Raw genomic sequence first — 19,106 nt, forward strand, 5'->3', positions numbered from 1 at the left:
GAGGGAAGGCTGGGGCGGGGTTCTGAGTTGGATGATCAGCCATGATCATAATAAATGGCGGTGCAGGCTTGAAGGGCTGAATGGCCTACTCCTGCACCTATTTTCTATGTTTCTATGTAAGTTCTTTCTTGAACCCTTACTGAAGCACCACTGCAAATGTGCGCCAAGCAGTTAAATAAAGGAATTCCTACTCATGCTCTTGGATTGCCTGATAGTGCCATAGGAGAGAAAACACTATTTGTTCCCTCAGCACATCACAAAATAAATTCCAATGATCATTTGTCAAGAAATCTTGATAGTTTGATATCTTGCTCTAATTCCCACACTCCCTTTAAGCTCACTGAAGCTCTGGAGAATTTATTATACTGCTCTTCCACATCTAAGACTAAAGGTGAGTTATAATTATGTTGGAGTATTGACAAGTGTAACATCCAGCAGTCTAGAAACTACGAGGAGTGATTGATGTTTGTGGCCTAAGGTAGAAGGAGTCAATTTTAGAAAACCTAACACATTTATTTTTCATCATAGTCCCCTCCTACATGTACACCCGTAGTCCAGCGGTGGTGGAGCCCTTCTTTGTAGAAGTGGTACACAGCAGGGGTGATTGATAAGTTTGTGGCCTAAGGTAGAAGGAGATGAGTTATTAACTTCAAACTTTCTGCATTATCACTCAAAGAGTTGAATTGCACGTGCATGTAATGAGAGCGTCTTGGACCTCCAGGTGGTCCACAGCAGGGATGATTGATAGGTTTGTGGCCTACGGTAGAAGGAGATGAGTTATACAGCTCTCATTACATGCATGTGCAGTTCAACTCTTTGAGTGAAAATGCAGAAAGTTTGAAGTTTCTCCTCAACTCCTTCTACCTTAGGCCACAAACTTACCAATCACCCCCGCTGTGGACCACTTTCTGGAGGTCCAAGACGCTGACTTCTACAAAGAAGGGATCCGTATGCTCCATGACCGCTGGACTAAGTGTGTAAATGTAGGAAAAATAAATGTGCCAGGTTTTCTAGAATTGACTCCGTCTACCTTAGGCCACGAACTTATCAATCACGCCTCGTACACTTATCCAGTACCACCAATGTTCTGAGGATGCAGAATTTTGGAGTTTTATTGAATTTACATTTTTTTCTGCTTTTAGAGAATTAAAATGAGAACATTTACTCGCACAAGACTGCAAGAAATGTTTGTTTGGTTTCATGAAACTTGTACTCTCCAGGAACAGCTTTCAGAATAGGCAAGACTTCCACGGTATGGAAGTAATATAGATTGAACTATTTTCACTCATTTTCAGGGTGTGAATGTCGTAGCACTTATTTCTGATGAAGGGTCTTGACCTGAAATGTTATTTGTTTATTCCCCTCCACTGATGCTACCTGACCTTCTGAATTCCCCCATCACTTTGTGTGTGTTGCTCGAGATTTCCAGCATCTGCAGAATCCCTTGTGTTTATTTCCTAGATGCTTGTTTGTCCAGTCAATGCAGGTTCAGAGTGAATTAGAAACCTGTTCTCATTCGCAGTGACTCACTTCATTCAGTGTTGTAAGTAACTTAGAGTTTTGACCGAATTGTTGGGAATGTTTGGAAGCTCGTGTTGTTGCAGCAAGTCAAAAGGCTTCACAGGAGCAGAATAAGTCAAGTGCCCCCTCCCACCCAAAAGCTGTCTCCCCCACCAATTTTCAGTGTCTGTCTGCTTCCTCAGAGGAGATTATTTCCACGTCCGGCCCAGAATTTAACCAGAGAAGTAGCAGCAGACGTGTGTTTTCTCCAAGAAGCGACAGTAAGTAGGGAGGGAGCAATACCCTCTGAACTGAAAATTGCCACAAATCCCCGGGTGATTTGCATCACCTTTGCTGTAAGCCTCATTGACGTAGCAATTCACCATCGACTGAGAATTCCTGGATCTGTTTAGTAAGTGTGAGTTAAATTAACCACAGAAAAGTAGGAACTGATATTTTGCTAGATTTACATTCCTGAAGAGGCAAACTATCTATCTACTGCTGGATCTTGGACTTCTTAAACAGAACAACCTCAGTCAGTCTGAGCTGGTAGCAACATCTCCAGCCCCATCACACTGAGCATTGGCTGTGTGTGCTCAGTCCGCTGCCGACTCACGACGGCACTGCCAGATTCAGCTCAATCCATGTCATCAAGTTCGCTGCTGGTGCAAGAGTGGTTGGCCTCATCAGCAACAATGATGAGTCAGCATACAGAGAGGAGGTAGAGAGGTTTGTCAAATGGTGTGAGAACAACCTGAGTCTCAACGTGGATAAGACAAAAGAAATGATTGTGGACCTCAGGAAAGCACAGGTTAACCGCTCTCCATTGCACTTCAATGGCGCTGCTGTGGAGAAGGTGAAGAGTGCAAAGTTCCTTGGAATGTTCATAATGGATGATCTTACCTGGACTCACAACACTTCCTCACTAGTCAAGAAGGCACAGCAGCTTCTACACTTCCTAAGGACGTAAAGGTGTGCAAGGCTCCCTGCCCCCATTCTAACAATTTTCTACAGGAGCACCATCAACAGTGTCCTGTCTGACTGCACCATTGTGTGGTGCACAGAGGCTACAAGGCATCAGACCCCAAGACCCTACAGAGGATAGTTAAAACCGCTGAGAGGATCACCAAGGTATCCCTCTCCCGGTAAATGTCACAAATGGGGAGTGTTGCAGACCAGGGGCTCTCCACCCATCCCACAATCTCTCTGACCCACCACCCTCAGGAGGGAGGTACAGGAGCATCAGGTCCAGGACTGCCAGTGGTAACAGCTTCTTCCCTCAGGCTGAGAGACTAATGAATACCCCGTCACCTCCGAGGTCTCGCCACTAGGCCGGCCAGCTGTTTACTGTTCACCTGTGCTGCATGCATTTTGAATTGTATTTTATTAACTTATTTATGGTAGTATTTTGGTTTATGTGTTATACGGTTTGTGGGTCCAGAAAATATAAAACGTACGTCACCCCAGACTACACTAAAGTGTACCCCTGCCTAATAGGGGTCAAAATAATGACGGTGTTGCTCGCTGCACTGTTTGCAACAGTGACTTTTCTATTGCCCATGATGGGTTAAATGTAAAAGACATGTTGAGGTGAGTTTAACAGGTGTCATTCGTTCATTAGCATAGCTAACGTTATTTAAACTAGCTGGCTAGCTGCTAAGGAGCTACTCTATTGCAGACATCCCGCCTCCCCCGGAAGTCTCCTGCAAATTGATGGTGCTACCTCCCTGAAATGAGTTTTTGCAGGGTTGTATGTCTGCAATTTACACTAGTCAAGTCAGCAGCCCCCAACCAACATTAACTCCCTGCAAGCTTTCAGTGAAAGGGTCTCCAACATGAGGCTCTGCTTCCCTCCCCGCAGATTTAAAAAAAATTATTGAGTTACAGTATGGAGTAGACAGCGGCGGGAATTGAATCTGGGTCAGTTGTACCGTAAAGTGTTGTGCTAACCACTACAGTACTGTGTCAGCATCGTCTGGTTTTATTTTAACCTTCAGTTTCAGCTGAGTGATGACAAGCCAGTCAGCAAAACAGCTGGCTGTCAAGGCTGGCAGAGGTCAGAGACTCATGCCCAAAACAAACGAAGTAACATGCAAGTTCAGCAAGTAATTATGAAAGCAAATGGCCTTGGAAATGTTGCTACAGTTGTACAAGGTGTTGCTGAGTTATTAGTGGCATCTGTACTGCTTTATCATTATGCAAGACCTGCATCCAAAGTGTCTTTATGGCTTGTCCAATTGAATTTCTGCTCAATAGTGACCCAGGGAAGTTAATAGTCGGTGATGGTGATGTCTGGTAGTGCCAATGGATGAAGCAAAAAATCTCCTGGAGGAGATGGACATTACTTGGCACTTGTTACTCCTTCCTACACCCTGATGGGGTGATCGAGCGGAGTGTGCTTGTTGGAGGTGATCAGTGGGTAGTGTGGACAATGGGGTTCACCTCTGACCTCACGATTCCTTTGTAGGTGAGGCGCGAGCTGGAGATGTGGATTATGCTGTTGCTACCACAACACATCCAGCAGGAGGTCTCCCTGAAACCGGAGGGGTCAGGAACGCGCTGAAGAGAATCAGGGACTGAACAAATAGAAGGATGTGGTCATTCTGGGGACAGATGTTACTGAAAGAGCGTTGCTGACAGGATCCTTATTCCTGGCACTCCAGTCTGCAGTTAGATTAGTATGTTGGGCAGATTAGGGAGGCAAAGGAGGCAGATCAGATCAACGTTTCTAGGAGTGATCATCACCAGCAGACTGTCTTGGTCCAATCATAGAAACGTAGAAAACACAACACAGGCCCTTCGGCCCACAAAGTTGTGCCAAACATGTCCCTACCTTAGAAATTACTAGGGTTACCCGTAGCCCTCTATTTTTCTAAGCTCCATGTACCTATCCAGGAGTCTCTTAAAAGACCCTATTGTATCTGCCTCCACCGCCATTGCCGGCAGCCTATTCCACGCACTCACCACTCTCTGAGTAAAAAACTTACCCCTGACATCTCCCCTGTACCTACTCCCAGGCACCTTAAAACTGTGCCCTCTTGTGGCAGCCATTTCAGCCCTGGGAAAAAGCCTCTGACTACCCACACGATCAATGCCTCTCATCATCTTATACACCATGTAGACACCATGATCAAGGAAGCTCACTGACACTGGTACATTGCCAACACCGGTACATCTCTATGGCCAAGGAAGCTCACCGACACTCTACATTGCCGACACCTGTACCTCACCATGGTCAGGGAAGCTCACCAACATCTCTACTTCCTCAGGAAGCTAAAGAAATAAGGCATGTCCCAATCAACTCTCGACCATTTTTATCAATTCACTATAGAAAGAGTTCCACCTGGATGCATCACCGCTCTGCAGGAGACCACAAGAAACTACAGAGATCACGGAAACCAGCCTCCCCTCTATGGACCCTGTCTACACTTCTCGCTGCCTCAGTAAGGCAGCCAGCATCGTCGAAGACCCCAGCCACCCCAGACATTTTCTCTTCTGCCCCTCATGTCCGGCAGAAGATAGAAAAGCTTAAAAGCATGTGCCACCAGGTTCAAGGCCAACTTTGACTCACTGTATAGGGCGCCCTTAAGACAATAAGATGGACTCCTGGCCTCACAATCTACCTTGTGATGATCTTGCTCCTTATTGCTACTTGCATTGCATTTTCTCTGCAGCTGTTACACTTCATTCCGCATCTGTTTGTTTCCCCTCAATGCACTGTGTGATGCATTGATCTGTATGAACCGATTGCAAGACAAGCGTTTGACTGTATCTTGGTTCTTGTGGTAACCAATTCCACTTCCAGTTGTGTGTGTGATGAGCTGACAGATGGCAAGCAACATTTGGTGTGGATATACCGTATGTACTGAGTGTTTCCAACATTTTTATTTTGTTCTGGAATCCTATTCACTGGATCCTGAAATTAGATTATGCTTGCCGTCTACAGTCCAGAATTTCCCAGAGCAAAGAGCTTTCAGAAAGTTGATACCACATTCACCATAGCTATAGGAGAGAACTCCAGAGCCACCAATGGGTGGTGTTGACAACTGACTGAGTCTGTGTATAATGGCAAACTGTCTAGTGCTCTGGGGAGCTGAAGGCCTTTCTACAGTTATAGGTAGAGTACCGTGCAGAAGTCTTAGTCGCATATATACAGCTAGAGTGCCTAAGACTTTTCCATACTACTGTATTTGTCAACATGGAGTGGAGCGCGAGTTTGTAAATCTGGCAGGAGCAAAGGGTGTTGGAAATGGCAAGGGTGGGGCGCCATGGGAGGGGTGTGGGACTGGTGGCAGACGCGGAGTGCCCACCCAGCCCTGAGATACCAGGAGAGGTCATTTGACTCCAAACAATTAGTTTACTGATCATTACAGAATGTCTCTCTGTGCTTCCTGCTCCCTCCCCTCTCCCTTCTCCCTCTCCCAACCATGATTCCCCTCTCCCTGTCCCCTTCCCACTCTCAGTCCACAATAGAGACCCATATCAGAATCAGGTTTATCATCACTCATATCTGTCATGAAATGTGTTTTTTTTTGTGGCATCAGTACAGTACAATACGTAAAAATTACTACAGCACTGCACAAAAGTCTTGGGCACCCTGGCTGTATATATGTGTCTAAGATTTTTGTGCAGTGCCATACATAGTAAAAGGAGTAAAACATGGCACACTTGTTCCGTTTTACATTTAAATTCTATTCTACAATAGGAAAAGCCCATTCATTCATTTGGTTGTTCTAGTTTTGATTAGAAGTGGGAGGGTTATTTTCATCTAAAAAATCCATGACAACTTGGATTACAATTCCTTTGCACCCTGCCCTCTTCGTTCCTTCCGTATAGAATATTTTCATTGTGGTTCATACTGTACGTCAGAACAGTGAAGGCAGGGGCACAGCAAGGAACTGATATTCTGATGGAGCAGTGTCATAGGCGAGGAAGGTCACGGTGGGAAGGAGGGGACAGGACAGATGGAGCGCCAGGCAATGGAAGGAGGGTTTCAAACCAAGCGGCTTCCCTTTTCTACATGTCCATACATCAACATGTTTTTGGGATAAAACCTGCACTAAAACAAGAAGTTCAACAGGCATAGTCGTAGAGTGAATGGAGATCCAGTAGTTTGCCAGAGTCTGATTCTCCTTGTGGGAGAGAAACTGCTTTACAATACTGCTCAGGGCCCGTTTGGAATTTGCTGAAATCAATGGAGAGTTGAGACACTGAAAGTTAACACAGCTGAAATCTGCTGGAGGATCTCAGTGGGTCTGGCAGCACCCGTGTGAGGAAAGGAATTGTCATTGTTTCAGACTGGGAGTGGAGACGTGAGATGGCCAGTACAAAGAGTTGTTTCATTTGTGACAAGTTTTTCTCACCATCCCTGAAGTTATCCTTACATTGCCCCCTGAGCCAAATAAAAGATCACTATTTTTACAGTGCATTTCCGTCTCTCCACATGCTCTTTATAACCAATGAAATATGTTTGTAATGTCATTGCTGTAGGAAATAAAATATCTGAGTTGTTTAGAACAAGTTCTCCAAAATTTTGCTTCTGTTCGATGAAGATCAGGGATAATTCCACTGCTCTTCTCCGCGATGATGAATCAAAAGCAAAACGCTGCAGGTGCTTAAAATCTTCAGCAAAAGAGTACATTCTGGGAATAAAAAGTAAACAGTTCCTGAAACAGATTAACTATAAGACATTGGAGCAGAATTAAGCCAGTTGGCCCTTCAAGTCTGCTCCACAACTCGATGGGCCGAATATGAACTTAACATCCAATCACTTAACTGTCCTGTCATTGCATTTAAGTGATTTCTTCCTTTCTTTCAGCCAACAAACAAATGTCAAGCTCTCGTCAGAAGGGAATCTATTGTTAATTTGGAAAACTTCAAGAAGTTGTACATCAGAAGGAGGTGGAAGGTGAGTAAAATTCTACCTCCGGTATCCCCATCTCAAAATAATTGTGAATTCCTGGTGAACCCGCTGATTTGTGTCTAATGAATCTCCATTTCTTTTCAGCTTACGTATAGGATTGTTTCATTTTGCAATCATTTGACTCGTTCATTCCTTAAGAAAGATCATCTAAAGAAAGAAGCAGCTCTGGTAGGTGGCAGAGTAACGATGGATTGTAGCTACAGCAAATATATTAGACCCAGACCTCAATGGTGACGGATAACACATCTCTTTCTCTGAAAACAATGTGTTAATGACACAGCAGCTGAAAGGCTTTGCTGCAGCATTTTGGGTGTTGATGGGATAGGGATGTAACGAGCAATGTCTGGCAATACTTCTCCACCCTTCGCTACTCACAGATGGTTAAGGAGTGAGTTTTCAGATGATACAAAGCTGGATGGGAGCGTGGGCTGTGGGGAGGATATGGCTCCAGTGTGATTTGGCCAAGGTGTAGGTGTGGGTAAATGCAGATAGAAACGGGCTTATTCATTTCAGTAGCAAAACCAGGAAGGCTGATTGAGATGTAAATGCTATTGACTGGGTGAGGAAGTTGCAGGCACAGTAAACAGTTAAGAAGGCAAATAGTGTGTAGTTACAGGGAGAGGACAGGAACAGGGGTGTCCTGCTGTAATTAGTATTGAGGCCTCACCTTGAGTACTTCGTGCAGCTTGGGTCGAACCATCACAGAAAGAAGATTTGCTGTGGATCAGTTCAGGGGAGGTTCACCACACTGATTCCTGGAATGGCAGGGCTGACGTATGAAGGGAGATTGGCTTAATTGGGCTTATATTTGCTAGAGTTTAGAAGAATGAGAGATGATCTTGTAGAAAACCAGAATCAGGTTTAATATCACCCGCATGTGTCTTGAGATTTGTTAACTTTGTGGCAGCAGCACAATGCAAAACAGGATAACAGAGAGAAAAAGAAATTACAGTGTGTGTGTATTCAGCTTTCTTTTTCTTATCGTGTGTGTATATATAAAATAAGTATTGCAAAAATTATGAAATGTTTAAAAAACAAGTAGTGAGGTAGTGTTCACAAGTTCAATGTCCATTCAGAACCCGGATGGATAGCAGAGAGAAAGAAGCTGTTCCTGAACCGTTGAGTGTGTGCCTTCAAATTCTACAAGCTCCTAACAGGCAAGGACAGATTATTTGTAGGGTGGATGTTTAAAGTGGTGGGGGAGTCCAGTTCAGAGGCTAAGAGGTGAGGCTGGTCATGTAGGAGTGAGATGAGGAGCAATTCTTTGTCACAGAGCAATGTCCATGAAAGACTTGGATATAGTTGTCACATCAGGGGACGTGAGGCAGAAGCAGGAACAGGACAATGAATCTGCCATATTGAGTGCCAGAATGACTTGAAGGGCTAAATGACCTCTTATTTTCTACATTTAATCCAAAAATGTTCTTCAACTGGGACTCTAAAGCCAGTTTCTGTGTTGCCACTAGTCTATGCATTTTATAGCATGTCGACAAATACACTCTGAAACTTCTATAGTTGTACCATGGAGAGCATTCTGACAGGCTGCATCACTGTCTGGTATGGAGGGGCTACTGCACAGGACCGAAAGAAGCTGCAGAGGGTTGTAAATCTAGTCAGCTCCATCTTGGACACTAGCCTACAAAGTACCCAGGACATCTTCAAGGAGCGGTGTCTCAGAAAGGCAGCGTCCATTATTAAGGACCCCCCGCACCCAGGGCATGCCCTTTTCTCACTGTTGCCGTCAGGTAGGAGGTACAGAAGCCTGAAGGCACACACTCAGCAATTCAGGAACAGCTTCTTCCCCTCTGCCATCCGATTCCTAAATGGACATTGAAGTTTTGGATACTACGTCACTTTTTTTTAAATATACAGTATTTCTGTTTTTGCATGTTTTTTTAAATCTATTCAATATTTGTAATTGATTTACTTTTTTATTATTATGTTTATTTTTTTTTTCTCTCTGCTAGATTATGTATTGCATTGAGCTGCTGCTGTTAAGTTAACAAATTTCACGTCACATGCCGGTGATAATAAACCTGATTCTGATTCTAGTCATCTTGTTCCTTCTGTTGCAGAGGGCATACGAAAGTGACAGTGAAGACAATGGTGTCAAGAGAAGAGTGTCCAGGCCAAGGAGACGCAGCAGCACGTCGTAGGGCAACATCGAGGAGGGCAAGCCCGAGGGGAGGGCAGGTTTATCACTGCACTGCGTTAGCATTAACAAACCCGAACCTGTTTCAGAGGTACTTCCGCCAGTTCATGTTTTGGACCCAGTGAATGGACAAAGACACTTCTAGTGGGAGACTGTGCTTACAAACAGTCATGCTTTCCTTAATAAGGCACTCGGAGAAGAAAAGTGTGCAATATATATATTTTTTTGAACAATTCATTGTAATATTTTTGTTTCTGCCTAGACCTTCGTTTGTAAGGATTTTTAAAGTCTGGTCTTGCTCTGTTGCTGTTCTTGTAATCACACCAACATTCACATCACAGGAACAGTGAGAGGCAGTTGACTGCCGATGTGAATGACTCCTCATTTCGGGAATGCCACTGTGGAAATCCAGGTGGCAGTCAAAAATGTGGCCACAGGGAAAGAGGGGTGGGGGAGAAGGGGAAGAGATAAATAAATTGGTTTTGTAAGATTCTATTAAAAGTATTCTACTGACAAAGGCATGGCATTTCATTGTGGGCGGGTATTGGAATAATCCTGTTGCAAGATGACTCCATAGATTCCTGTGTTGCCATGTTAAGGCAGACTCAACTGCAGTCAAGTGTAGATCACAAATTCATGGAAGGACGTTGGTAAAAGGGAGTCAGGGAGATGTGAGGTCACATTTGTTGCTACTAACGTTTATTTTTTATATAATCATAGCTTTAGGGGGTTATAGATTTAAACACAGTACACTGAAACAGGCAGTTTTATTTGGTGCAACATAATGCTTATTGCATCAGGTCTAAAACAATAAGAGTTTTGAAAGTCAGATAAACTAACACTGGTGTGTATATGATGTCAAAAGACTGGCAAATTCAAAGTGACGAGCAGTATGTTTTCCATTGAAACATGCTTGGACACTGTTGGGGAGGAATAGGTTAAAATCTAGATAAAGCTAAAGGAATTATCCTTATTGATGACTATGTGTGGTAATCTGCTCTCAGCCCAGGGTTTCAGTCACTGTAACACCACACACAATTCTCCTGCCTGACGCCTTACCTAGTGAATTGCCATTTCTGCCTCCTTTTATTTAAAAAAAAAGTCCAGCTGCGTTAATAATGTCTGCAACCCTCCACCCTAAATCTTAGAGGTGGCACCTATTATACATATTTTCAAAAATGAATTAAATAGACTTTGTATAATTATCTGAAAACTAAATTGTTCCCAAGTACACCATTAAGTTATGGGCACTGAAGTGTCCAGGCACTTATTTATTCAATAAGAAGGCACATGGAGTATAACTATTAATAAATGAAAATAGTTCTGTGTATCCTCATACTCTGCAGGTCTTTACAGGATTAGCAGAATTACTCTTCCTCTCTCGACACCTGGGCTGTGTTCAAACTCCCTGCTTTTACTTAATTCAGTCAGTGCCTCAGACTTGCAACTTTTTGCATCAGAAGTCTTGGGTTGTTGGACAATTTCCAAATCATTCGGAGTCTAAAATGAACATGTCTCCTTAAGGCATTTGCTATTTTCAAGTAGATTTATGCAGCATATTCTGATTTACTTAGGACTACTTTCTGAACAGTGAGAGAGTGAGATCCCATGAGGAAATTAGCACATTTTTTTTTGCTTTCTGATTGTATTTGTCAAATTGTGTCAACCTTAGGGGCACATCACAGCTGAATTTTTAAAAAAACAGTTACATAGAAATCGAGAAAAGGTTCGATGCTCACACGTTCTACAAGGTTGTAATTTGGAGATGGGCCAGATGGCAGATGCTGGAAATCAGGGGTAATATTACCACTGGAGGAACTCGGCAGGTCAAGCAGCACTGGTGTGGAGGAACGGAGTTGTCGGCGTTTTGCATCAGGACTGAAAGGGGAGATGGCCAGTAATAAACAGGTGAGAGGGAGAGGTGATACAGGGACCAGTAAGTGATTCGGATACTGAGCAGTGGGGGAGAAGGATGGGCAGATGGAGCAGGGAGAGAGAGAGAGAGAGAGAGAGAGAGAGGGGTGGAAATGGGAGACAGAGGCAGGTGGCTGATGGGCAGAAGCAGGAATCTGAATTGGCCCAAATTTTAAATAAAAGTTGACATCACTTCTTCTTGTGATCAGTTAGGTTGATGTAACTGAATCTATATAGTCATGTTAAAAATCTTATTTTGAATGAGCTAATTTCAACCAAGTTTAATATTAGGACTTGAAAGGGAAAATGGGAATTCTGACCCTTAATGGGAATCTTACAGTAGTTGACACTGTGGGAGGAAAGTAAGGAAATGCTTGCATGTATCACACCTCCCATCATGTTGCTACAGGCTTCACATTCAATTAATGAATGTGAAGTAACTGTTGTAACGTGATTAAAAACAGTAATCAAATGTAGTATTCAGCAAAATTATTGGAGGTAGACTCACCATTGTACGACCTGCTGAGCTTTGGATCTGAAGATTCGGAAAGGAAACGTGCTTCACGGACATGTTCCGGCCTGTGTGGAACACTGTGCTAACATGTCAGCAACACACAAAGTCCTGGAGGAGCTCATCTCCGACATTTCCTGCTGGAGGCATGTTATGACACTCTAGTTATCAGCACCTTTTATAGATGGCAGCTAGGTACCGCGGTCTGACATTGCTACTAGACTGGCATTGCAGGCCTACACCATTGAAGCAGGAGCCTCGGGTTTGAACCCCTCCATGTTAGATGGACAATTTAAATTAAAATCACTAAAGCCTGATTTATACTTCTGTGTCAAATGTACGCCGTAGGGTGACATGCACCTCCCCAAAAAAGTAACTCACGCGTCGCAGCGACGCAGACCACAACAACTGTGATTGGTCCGCTTGGTAGCATCGCATTTCCAGTTGCTTTTCTCCATCGTGTCTATACACTGATACGAAATAAATGGTTGGAGACGGTGAACCAAATCGTCAAATCTACCTGCTGACATCCGAAAATATTTGAAATGCATTTCCTCGTCCATGTCTCTCACGAAGAAACTCAACACAGTGGCATAGAAACCCCACCACCAACTAGTGTTTTGGTGGTGAATTGCAGAGTAACTCAGACACAAATACACATGCTCGCTACGGCGTAGGACTACGCAAAAGTATAAATCAGGCCTACGGCGTAGCCTGTACGCACAAGTATAAACAGGCTTAAGGCTGGAATATAAAGTGATCATAAAGTATCTGAAAGACTCGGGTTTATTATATCGAATATAGGGAATGCAATTCTTTTCCCTTCTGTTTATTCAACGATCCACACTCCAGTCTAGCAGGTGGCGGTAATGCACCTTAAAGCTGGTTTGCCAACCGCCATAAAACAACACAAGAAGAAGAAGAAGAATATAAAGTGACTCCTCATAACAGTGACCACAGAACCACAAGCACCCAGCTGGTTCATTAATATCTTTCAGGGAGGAAAACCTGGCAGCTCTCAGTTCAGGGTCAGTTAGGGATGGACGAAGAAAGACGGCATCTCCATCCATGAATGAATAAAACAAAAATCATCTTGGTTAAAGGGGCAGTGCAGGTTTTGTCCCTGGCTACTAGGGATAGAGTTGTTCCACTGTCCTCTGGGCTGTCTGAGGTCCCCGTGCAGTTCCAGAAAGGAGATGGAAGATGGGTAAGATGGGAGCTGATTCCATTCCTAGAACACACAGACAGGACTGGAGGGAGTCAGCAAGTCAGGCAGTTATCTGTGGAGTGGAAGAAGCAGTCAACATTTCAGGATGAGACTTTCCATCACGACTGGAAAGGAAAAGAAGCCAGAATAAAAAGGTGGTGGGAGGGGAGTGGGAGTACAAGCTGGCAGATGATAGGTGAAACCAGATGAGGGGATAGGTGGATGGGTGCGGTGGCGGGGGGGAGGAATAAAATAAGAAGCCGAGAAGTAATAGGTGGAAGGAGTAAAGGGCTGAAGATGAAGGAATCTGATAGGAGGGGATAGTGGACAATCATAGAATGGGGGGGGCGGATCACAGAGAGGTGACGGACAGATGAGGAGAAGTAATGAGAGGGTAACTAGAATGGGAAATGGAGAAGGAGTGGAGGGAGAAATTAACAGAAATCAGATAAATCAATGTTCAATTTCTCGGTTTTTAATTAAATTCCCGAGGTATATCATAGAAGCATCACACGGTGTTGACCGTCCAGGTTTTGAGGGCAAGTAAGGACGAACCTGAACCTGTGTTTGTGAGCAATTCCTTGTTTGTAGGAAGGTAAATGTGTGAGGAGGTGAATGGCCGGTTCGGTGTGGGGAGAGAGCAGGAATTTATTCAGAAATTCAGGGAGAATATGGTGAAGAAAGTCAGGATGAGGCAGCCACAGATGGGGAGAGCTGAGGAGTCTAATCCTAGAAGGGTACGGGGATGTAAGGGAAGTGCAGAGTGCAAAGACGGTTATGGAGTGAGATGTAAATAATATTAAATAATTCGAAAATGCTGATGGAGGATGGCATTGTGTGGCTCAGTGAGGATGAAGATCTAATTGGTTTGGATAACCTGAGGCTTGTTGCGAGTACAGTTGGAATGAGCTAGTGAGAAAGAAGGGAAGGGATGTTGACCACAGACTGACTAAAGAACGTGACAGGTAGCAAAGGTAGGTGACAGGTAGAGAGGAGTGCTTATGAAGAAAAGCATGCAAATGAGGGAAGCAATGCTCAATTAGACAAGATGTTAAGGTTTTAAACTTCTTGGTATGTTAGTACAATAACTAAATTGCTTGTCCAGCGGCCAAAAAGTTGAATGATTGATCCTGAGGTACAAATTCAAGCCTTACCATAGTAGAAAAGGAATTTAAAATCATATAGTTAAATAAATCTGGAATTGAAAATCTGTTATAAGTGACTGTAAAAACATGTCTTCTCCTCACATCCAGTGTCTACTCCAGTTCCTGGTGACCACCACGATGCTGATCGTGGGGAATTCACTGATGGCCATGCCAGTGAAGGTCAGGGGTTGACAGTTGGAATTTCATTCGTTGGATATAATCGCTGCTTGGCACGTGTGTGGTGTGAATTTTACTGGTCTCTTATCAGCCCAGACCTGGATATTGCCAAGTCTTCTGCACTTGGTTGGGAGGAGATCCAAACACTGCTGAACATTGTGTAATCAGTGAACTTTCCGTTTCTGAGCTTCTGCGAGCAGGTTGTTGATAAACAAGTGCCACTTGTCACCCTATCAATCATCCCTTCTATCATTCTGCTGGTGACCAAGAGATGACGAATGGGGCAGTAATTGACCAGGTTGGATATGTCATCTTGTTATCAGGACATACCTTGGCAATTTTCTAAGTGACAGAGTTGGCTGGTAACTGTATTTCTTCCTGAGCCAAACTCTGTGACACTCAGCAGTACTTAGTTTTAATCCTTCTTTGTACTTAGTTTCAGAAGGAACTTGGCCATTAGCTATTACACTCTTTTTTTTCAAATATTGTTAAAGAATATGTTAAAACCTGTTCTTTGAAAAGACCAGATCAGCAATTCAAGAGAATAGGTTATAGGCATTTCATTAACATTCTCTGATAATTTATTGCAGAATTTTCAACCTGGATCTCTCTTTAATACTATACATAAAATGGTATTTGCATATATATAAGTAAATTTATTTATTTTTTTCTCAAAACTAACACACTGAAGTGGGAATAGACTGAATTTTGTATAGTTGCCTTCAATAATCTTTTAAATTATTTCTACTGTCCTCCCCCCCACTGTATTGGTTGTAATAGTAATGACAATACAGGTTCCCGCTGCACACAGTTGTTTTCTCTGAAAATGTGCCTAAACAGCTTCATTCTCAAGCACAAGCTGTGAAACAGAATTGTGCATTATCGCTAAATCTAATCTAGGGAAATCTTTTTTTTACATCATGTAAAACCCTCCCACTCCATACACAGTTTCAAACTATGCTCATCACTAGAGACAGATCTTAGCAGCAAATGCCAATTATGGTAATATATTCCTGTCAAGGATCACTACAGAGCTAACAACTGCAATAAGTCGTAACGAATTCTGTTCTTTACATAATATGCCAATCCTGGTTGCCCAAGAAGGTTTTTGTCTTGTAAAATCAATTATTATTTCAAACTGTGTTTTAGCAATTCATTTGACTTTCTAGAAGCAGTACTAACTAAAAACAGCTGTGGCTGAAGTCCTCCCAAATAATAGCCAACATTCACCCTCAAGTTTCTGTGTACCTGCTGCTGGGAGCGAGCAGGGTGTGAGTGTCTGTGAGTGACTTTCACATTCCACAAAACACCACTCCATCTGATTTATTACCGCTCACTCGAGGAGGTGCTGTGTGTTTCCTTGTGAAACACGGTATCCTTTTGGTGGGGGGGATGGGGGGGAAGGAGGATTGAAAAAATTTCTGATGTCAAAACATTGGATCAATGACTTCCATTGAGATGGAAGCAATGATTGTTGGGTAGAGCTGACCACTGGGATGGAACTTGAAGAGCTAGTTTAACATTTAGATTTCAAGGGGACACAATAGGACTGTTCCTTTGGCATTCTAGAAACTACTATTTGCCCTTGATTCCAAGCTTAAAGAAATCCATTGAACCACGGCGCATGTTACATGAGGTCAATTTAAAACTGATAGCAACGTTGGCCAATACTGGCTTCATAGGCAGAAAAACAATATTAATGGAGTCATGGAGTTGTACAGCACAGACACAAACTTGTTAACTCATTATGTCCGTACAGACCTTTTTGCATTCTGCATGAATCCCATTTGCCTGCATATCTTCTACGCCATCCCTGTTTAGTGACTCTTAAACTTGGCGATTATACCTGATTCCATCATCTCTGGCAGCAAGAATTTACCCTTGAGATCTCTTTAAATAACCTAATAATTTTAATAATAAGCATTTGTTAGTCTTGTGAGACCATGGATTTGCGCCTTGGAAGGTTTCCAGGGTGCAGGCCTGGGCAAGGTTGTATGGAAGACCAGCAGTTGCCCATGCTGCAAGTCTCCCCTCTCCACGCCACCAATGTTGTCCAAGGGAAGGGCATTAGGACCCATACAGCTTGGCATCAGTGTCGTTGCAGAGCAATGTGTGGTTAAGTGCCTTGCTCAAGGACACAACACGCTGCCTCAGCCAAGGCTCGAACCAGCAACCTTCAAACCACTAGACGAATACCTTAACCACTTGGCCACGTGCCAACAACAGGTTAAATAACCTACTTTGAACTTAAAAACTATCCCTCTTGATTTTCTTACCCCTAACACGGGGCAAAAAGATTTTAACTGTTCCTCTCATAATCTTGTATATTTTGTTTATCATGTCTCCCCTCAGCCTCATTTGCCTCAGGCAAAACAAAGCCAGCTGTCCAAAATCTCCCTGTAACTAACGGCCTCCAATCCAGGCCACGTCCTGATGAATTTCCTTTGCTCTCTTTCCGGAACCATTTTCTAAACGTTTGGAAACCTTGCACATTCCTGTGGAAGTGACATCATCTATTAGATTTGCTTACTTGTGGCCCTGTTTCGAAATTAACTTTGCTATGGGAAGAATGCTTTCCAATTTAAGAATTCATCTTTTTAATGCATTCCTTCAAGGTTTAATGGTTTTATTTTTGGTTGTTACAGAATTTGTGCTTGTAGGCTCTCTCGAGCTGATGGTTTGAAGTGATATTCTCATTCTGGGACAGCGTTCTAAGGAAGCAGAAATTAGAAAATGGTAGGCTGCTCACAGCAGGGAGTGCCGGGTTTAGGAATAATATCTCTGTATCTGTTTTAAGTGTACTCCAGATGGCTGCGTTTTTTCATGCTGTTCGGTTCCAGTTGCAAAACACTCTCCTGGTGAGTTACTGCATGAAGAATAGTGTATCTTCATACCGAAAATCATCTCATAGTGATTTTTCCCATTTATATTGTCCATCTTCATTCTGCAGGGGATTGTGCCTAGCACATGCAAGCCAGGCCGTGAGATCAGCCTATCCAGCATGCCATTACGCCAACTTTGTTTGCCACCACTTGGAGATTTTTCTATTGGAAACATCTCCTTTACCAGGTGTTTATATCAGACTGCGTAAACTATTTGCACAAAATATTCTTTTGCCAGGTTTCATCAACAGAAACATTTACAATAATCAACAGCAATAGCAAAATATCCTGGATTCACCACAGCCTTATCCCGTGGTTTGATAGTTATGGCCACTATAATCACACTAGCAAATGAATATCACCCTGTTCACAGAGCCCAGAATGGCTCCAACCGCACAATCTGCTTCTGCCTTGGATGTATTGTTAACCTGGAGATACTTTTATAATTAGCAGCTTAATGTTCAAAATTAACATGAAATTAAGGAACAAATTAATAAACAACATACATCAAAGTTGCTGGTGAACGCAGCAGGCCAAGCAGCATCTATAGGAAGAGGCGCAGTCGACGTTTCAGGCCGAGACCCTTCGTCAGGACTAACTGAAGGAAGAGTGAGTAAGGGATTTGAAAGCTGGAGGGGGAGGGGGAGGGGGAGATCCAAAATGATAGGAGAAGACAGGAGGGGGAGGGATGGAGCCAAGAGCTGGACAGGTGATAGGCAAAAGGGGATACGAAGAGGATCATGGGACAGGAGGTCCGGGAAGAAAGACAAGGGGGGGGGACCCAGAGGATGGGCAAGAGGTATATTCAGAGGGACAGAGGGAGAAAAAGAAGAGTGAGAGAAAGAATGTGTGCATAAAAATGAGTAACAGCTGGGGTACGAGGGGGAGGTGGGGCCTTAGCGGAAGTTAGAGAAGTCGATGTTCATGCCATCAGGTTGGAGGCTACCCAGACGGAATATAAGGTGTTGTTCCTCCAACCTGAGTGTGGCTTCATCTTTACAGTAGAGGAGGCCGTGGATAGACATGTCAGAATGGGAATGGGATGTGGAATTAAAATGTGTGGCCACTGGGAGATCCTGCTTTCTCTGGCGGACAGAGCGTAGATGTTCAGCAAAGCGGTCTCCCAGTCTGCGTCGGGTCTCACCAATATATAAAAGGCCACATCGGGAGCACCGGACGCAGTATATCACCCCAGTCGACTCACAGGTGAAGTGATGCCTCACCTGGAAGGACTGTTTGGGGCCCTGAATGGTGGTAAGGGAGGAAGTGTAAGGGCATGTGTAGCACTTGTTCCGCTTACACGGATAAGTGCCAGGAGGGAGATCAGTGGGGAGGGATGGGGGGGACGAATGGACAAGGGAGTTGTGTAGGGAGCGATCCCTGCGGAATGCAGAGAGAGGGGGGGAGGGAAAGATGTGCTTAGTGGTGGGATCCCGTTGGAGGTGGCGGAAGTTACGGAGAATAATATGTTGGACCCGGAGGCTGGTGGGGTGGTAGGTGAGGACCAGGGGAACCCTATTCCTAGTGGGGTGGTGGGAGGATGGAGTGAGAGCAGATGTACGTGAAATGGGGGAGATGCGTTTAAGAGCAGAGTTGATAGTGGAGGAAGGGAAGCTCCTTTCTTTAAAAAAGGAAGACATCTCCCTCGTCCTAGAATGAAAAGCCTCATCCTGAGAGCAGACGAAGGGTCTCGGC

The 19,106-nt window shown here is 43.8% G+C and overlaps 1 protein-coding gene across 1 annotated transcript in view; it reads left to right on the forward strand.

Moving 5' to 3' along the window:
* dapk2b (death-associated protein kinase 2b) overlaps positions 1-13,397 on the forward strand; it is a 161,634-nt gene extending 148,237 nt beyond the window's left edge. The window contains exons 11-13 of the mRNA XM_063070949.1: positions 7,319-7,408; positions 7,508-7,591; positions 9,499-13,397. Coding sequence (XP_062927019.1) covers positions 7,319-7,408; positions 7,508-7,591; positions 9,499-9,579 — 255 coding nt within the window. The 3' untranslated portion in view covers positions 9,580-13,397. The remainder of the gene's footprint in view (positions 1-7,318; positions 7,409-7,507; positions 7,592-9,498) is intronic.
* Positions 13,398-19,106: the final 5,709 nt, after the last annotated feature.

The sequence above is a fragment of the Mobula hypostoma genome, chromosome 18, assembly GCF_963921235.1.
Source record: "Mobula hypostoma chromosome 18, sMobHyp1.1, whole genome shotgun sequence".
NCBI classification, from domain to species: Eukaryota; Metazoa; Chordata; class Chondrichthyes; order Myliobatiformes; family Myliobatidae; genus Mobula; species Mobula hypostoma.